The sequence below is a fragment of the Girardinichthys multiradiatus genome, chromosome 2 (genome assembly GCF_021462225.1).
Source record: "Girardinichthys multiradiatus isolate DD_20200921_A chromosome 2, DD_fGirMul_XY1, whole genome shotgun sequence".
In the NCBI taxonomy this organism is placed as follows: Eukaryota; Metazoa; Chordata; class Actinopteri; order Cyprinodontiformes; family Goodeidae; genus Girardinichthys; species Girardinichthys multiradiatus.
In genome coordinates, this window is record NC_061795.1 from 25,219,155 (window position 1) to 25,224,104 (window position 4,950).

Genomic DNA, 4,950 nt, shown 5'->3' on the forward strand with positions numbered 1-4,950 from the left:
AACAAATTTAATGCTCCGTTTAATGATTTTCGTTTCATTTAACGTATCTAGTAACTTTACTTCGATTTGTATAAAATTTCTGTTTCGTTGATGTTTTTAGATGATTTGAAGCCCCGCACTAGTCGAAATAGTTTTAACGGAAGTGTTGTTCTCAGGGGCGGAGGCATATATTAGGGGAGCTGAGTAACCGACTTCCTTTTTACTGTGGCCGCCATACCGTGAGGAGCGTGGTTCCCGGCGAGCCGAAAAAAAATCTCGAATATGGTGAGAAATTACAGCCATGTTAATATATACACTCTGCAGTACACATATATATTGGTGACGTTGTACGTATTTTGCTAACTGGTAGGTAGTTCGTCTCGTGGAAAACCTAATATTGACACGTATCTGAGAACAGAACTGAATGCTAGCCGCTAGCAAGCTAACACGAGGAGCCATTTTGGACGAGCAGTTAGTGGTTATGCCGAGTTACACGTGTTGTCTGTTGCAGCAGCGGTTATTGTATTTAACTGATTTTGAGTGTTATATAGGTGACTCTACTTTGTTCCTGCCTCAGTAGTCGCTAAATACTTATGTTGGTTTCGTGAGTCTTTTGTATTTGTTCATAGTAATTCACACGTTAGCAACTGGCAAATATAAGATAACCTAATTGGGTATGAATAAATAGTATATAGTATAAATAACCGTGTATTTTCACCATTACAACAGCAAAACAGAAAGGCAATCCGATGTGAATCCTTTTTCAAAGCAAATCTTAGGTAAATTCTGAAGTAGAAACCTTTTTAAATTACGTCAAATTATTGTCAGTGCTTTTAAGTTTTTTGGTATGTTGCATGTAGTCAATATAGATTTTTACAACTTACATTTGCGGTAGCAAATAAACCTTTTTTAAATGTAGCATGATCCCATTTTAGGCCAAAACAAAAATGACGAATGAAGAATCGCTGATAATGACACACTAAAATGTTTTAATGCATTATTGAAGAAATAAATACATTTAAAAAATCGCCAGCAAGCAAATATTTATCCAGTTTTATGTGTCATTATATGCTCTGATGTGTATTTGACTTAAGAATTTGTTTTTACATTCACAGGCCTGTGCCCGACCCCTCATCTCGGTATATTCCGACAAAGGAGAATCATCAGGCAAAAATGTTGTTATGCCTGCTGTGTTCAGGGCCCCCATTCGCCCTGATGTTGTGAATTTTGTGCACACCAACATGCGCAAAAACAACCGGCAGCCATATGCAGTTAGCGAGCTGGCAGGTGAGCCTATGAAAATTATGTTCAATATTTACGCAGCGAGTTACCCCCTGCGAGGTGACTTCGGGGCAGTTTGTACCCACATTTAATACACACGCTTATATTTCCTCCCACTTCCATTTTGTATGGAGTATGTCTGATTAAGTGTGCCGATAAATCATAGAAACACTCAAATCTCGTATAGTCTATGAAGAGTTTGTTGCACCCCCCTTTCCACTGCTTGCTAATCTGATTCTGATTTGGACTTTTGGAAACGGGACACCATGACTCTCTAATAAAACATCCTCCTACTGGTAGATTCTATTTTGTGGAGTCACATAACCAAACTGTCTTTGAGTAAAATTACTTTAAAATCGCAGTGTGTCAAAGCAGGCATGAAACACTCCTTTCATATCCTAATCAAAACGGCAAAAGAAAAAACCTGTTTCATAAAATTACAATGTTATAAGCTACAGAGTTGGACTCATTTTCACCATGAGTACTGCCTCCATGTTTTGTAACTATATATTAAATCTTTCAGGCCATCAGACAAGTGCAGAATCCTGGGGAACAGGAAGAGCTGTGGCCCGTATCCCTCGTGTGAGAGGTGGTGGTACTCACCGTTCTGGCCAGGGTGCTTTTGGAAACGTATCCTTGTTTATAAACAAGTCTTTATGTTTCTATATTATAATGGCTAAATCTGGACTTGCAGTGATGGTGTAATTTGCGTCTGATTCTGTGACCAGTGACAGTATGCCTGCTGTCATGTGCTGGCACAGATGGCTGACGAACATTGAGTCTGAGCAGGTATTGGATGGGTAAATAGTTGTTGTTTCAGTAGGAGACAATCCTTGACTCTGACCTAGATGTGTCGTGGTGGCCGCATGTTTGCCCCCACTAAAACCTGGAGGCGTTGGCACCGCAGGATCAACAAACCCCAGAAACGCTATGCCATCTGCTCTGCCCTGGCTGCTTCTGCCATCCCTGCACTTGTGATGTCCAAGGGTAAGTTTCCCAAATAAAGTATTTTAATTCTGAAGTTAGGTCAGATTGTCTCTGTGGAACATTTACCTTGCTATGATGGTGTAATTTGCGTCTGATCTTGTTGAATGGCGACAGTTGCCTGCTGTCATTAAGCCATCACAGGGTATTGATGAGTGATAAACTCTGAGCAAGCTCCAGCATTAGTCATTTCAGCTGTTGGTGATTATATGTCCTTCAATGACATAAAACTTTTGATAATTAGGACATCGTATTGAGGAAATCCCTGAAGTCCCATTGGTGGTTGAAGACAAAGTTGAGGGCTACAAGAAGACCAAGGAGGCCGTGCTACTGCTGAAGAAGCTTAAAGCCTGGAATGATATCAAGAAGGTAAACAACCTTTGATATTGACAAAAAAGAATTTCACTGGTAGTTGGTGATTTCTAGAGTCTTAGGTGTTAATAGTCCAATACCACAATTAGTGCTTGGGTTGTCCTTAAAATGCGATTGACTTATTGAAGTGCTAAATTAATGCTATGAACTGTTTATTTGTAGGAGAAATTGTAGCTCTATACTGGTAATTACAGCGAAGCTTCTTTCTCCTTCACACATAACTAAAAGTAATATTACTAATACACATTAAAGTGAAAATTGGCATCAGTTTTCAGATTTTTAATAAGGTCGAAAGTTGGTTAATATTACATGCTGTATTTTATTTCCTTAAATCAATGGAGCTATTATACTTGTTATGGCTTAGATTTAATGTTTTTAGCATTTGTATTTTTGCCTGAAGTAACTCAATTAATATAAATCTTGTGTTCCTAGGTCTATGCCTCTCAGCGCATGCGTGCTGGAAAGGGTAAGATGAGGAATCGTAGACGTATCCAGCGCAGGGGGCCGTGCATCATCTACAACCAAGACACTGGCTTAACCAAAGCCTTCAGGAATATTCCAGGTGCCTTTATTACTGCATTTTACCACAGACACTGTATCCAGATATTGGCACCGACCATTAGAATTCCTGATTGTGGTTTTTAAGCCCAGAATAAAAATAGTTGATAATGCAATTTATTGCACTACTGTTTTTGGATTATGAGTTTATTTAGTATCTTATGTGCCATAACGTCTTGGGGGTTTGTGTTAATTATCCTCTTCTTCTTTTTTTTTTTCTTTTTTTTTTTTTTTTTTTTTTTTTTTTGGATAGGCATCACTCTGCAGGACGTGAACAAACTGAACCTTCTGAGACTCGCTCCCGGCGGTCACGTTGGACGGTTCTGCATCTGGACTGAAAGTGCTTTCCGCAAGCTAGATGAGCTGTATGGCACCTGGCGTAAATCAGCCTCTCTGAAGATTGATTACAAGTGAGTATAAATGGAGCATCAAGTTGTATGGGTGCATCTCCGTAATAGAGTATCGCAGAAAAGTTTATTTCAGGAATTTAATTTAAAAAGTTGTATTATTAAAGGTTCTTTACACATTGAATATTTCAATCATTTACTTCACTTAAATTTGATGTAGCTTACAGCTAAAAAAAAATAATCCTAAATTCAGTTGTTTCTAAAGTCTTGAATTATTACATCAGATCAAAGACTTTAAACGTTGTTGACTGCTGACCTGGCAGTTGTCCAGCAGATAGTCTGATAGGAGGGTAAACAACAAATGGCTAGTGCAGCTGCCCGTTTCAATGCAACATCTAAGCATATTGATGAAAAGTTGTGTGAAAAAAAATGTGTCAGACTAATTGCCTCTATAAAAGACTGCATGTACTGTGCAGTACATTGACCTGCTTTTTGACATTTTGGGTTTTCATTGGCAGTAACCCATGATCAGTCGATCAAAAATGTCAAATTGACAGATGCAACAATGAACCTTTAATTGGTCTCACTTTTTGAATATAATTCCTCAAATTAACTTTTCTGCATTCTACTTTAGTGGTGTGCACCTGTACAGAAGTAAGTTTGTTACTCGTGTATCTCAGTGATGAGCTTCCACTTCATGGTCCGTGTTTTTGAACTACGTGATATTTGCTGAAGTTCTGAGTTGGTTCAAAATGAAATTTGTCCGCCTGATGTCGTTATTTGGTTGTTGGCTTTAATTATTGGCGCTCCTTGCTTTCAGGCTCCCAATGCACAAGATGACAAACACAGATCTGAGCAGGATTTTGAAGAGTGAGGAGATCCAGAAAGCACTCCGTGCACCCAAGTATGTACTTTTCTTTTTAGGTTTTCTTGGCTTGTAACCTTGTTTCGGCTATGATGATGTTCCACTTCAGGTCCGTGTTTCTGACCCCTGATTATTTTGGAAGTCCTGAGCAACAAAACAAGTTAAAAGTCTTCTATAGTATCTGCCAGACAATCAGATTAAGCCGTTGCTCCTCTCACTGCAGCAAGAAGATCAACCGCAGAGTACTGAAGAAGAATCCTCTGAAGAATCTGAAGATCATGCTCAAACTGAACCCTTACGCCAAGACGGCAAGGCGTCATGCCATCCTGCAGCACGACCCTGCTGTAAGTGCTTTCTTTTTTATATATTTCTTTTCTCGAGGTGGCAATGAAATGAACTGATTGATGCTGACTGGTTTTTATCTTGTTTTCACAGATCAAGGCTAAGATGCTAAAACCCAAGAAGAGGCCTGCAAAGAAAGCACCTGCTAAACCCAAGGCATAAATCTAAACAGACTGGAGTTCAGTGAAATAAATCAGTTGGTTTAAATACACGAGTCAGAAG

General features: G+C 39.1%; 1 protein-coding gene and 4 non-coding genes across 5 annotated transcripts; all 5 read left to right on the top strand.

Annotated features, from left to right (window-relative positions):
- The first annotated feature begins 111 nt into the window (after nt 1-111).
- On the top strand, nt 112-4,939 carry rpl4 (ribosomal protein L4). Its single transcript, XM_047346996.1, has 10 exons — nt 112-264; nt 1,095-1,266; nt 1,784-1,890; nt 2,109-2,247; nt 2,489-2,613; nt 3,049-3,178; nt 3,428-3,584; nt 4,342-4,425; nt 4,610-4,730; nt 4,822-4,939. The coding sequence occupies exons 1-10, from the start codon at nt 262-264 to the stop codon at nt 4,888-4,890; spliced, it is 1,107 nt and encodes a 368-aa protein (XP_047202952.1). The 5' UTR covers nt 112-261; the 3' UTR covers nt 4,891-4,939.
- On the top strand, nt 1,950-2,048 carry LOC124861685. The gene has a single exon (XR_007036716.1). It is a non-coding gene; the product is annotated as a small nucleolar RNA SNORD16 (small nucleolar RNA).
- LOC124861696 lies at nt 2,316-2,416 on the top strand. Its single transcript, XR_007036718.1, has one exon. It is a non-coding gene; the product is annotated as a small nucleolar RNA SNORD16 (small nucleolar RNA).
- On the top strand, nt 4,196-4,266 carry LOC124861679. The gene has a single exon (XR_007036713.1). It is a non-coding gene; the product is annotated as a small nucleolar RNA SNORD18 (small nucleolar RNA).
- LOC124861681 lies at nt 4,471-4,538 on the top strand. The gene has a single exon (XR_007036714.1). It is a non-coding gene; the product is annotated as a small nucleolar RNA SNORD18 (small nucleolar RNA).
- Nucleotides 4,940-4,950: the final 11 nt, after the last annotated feature.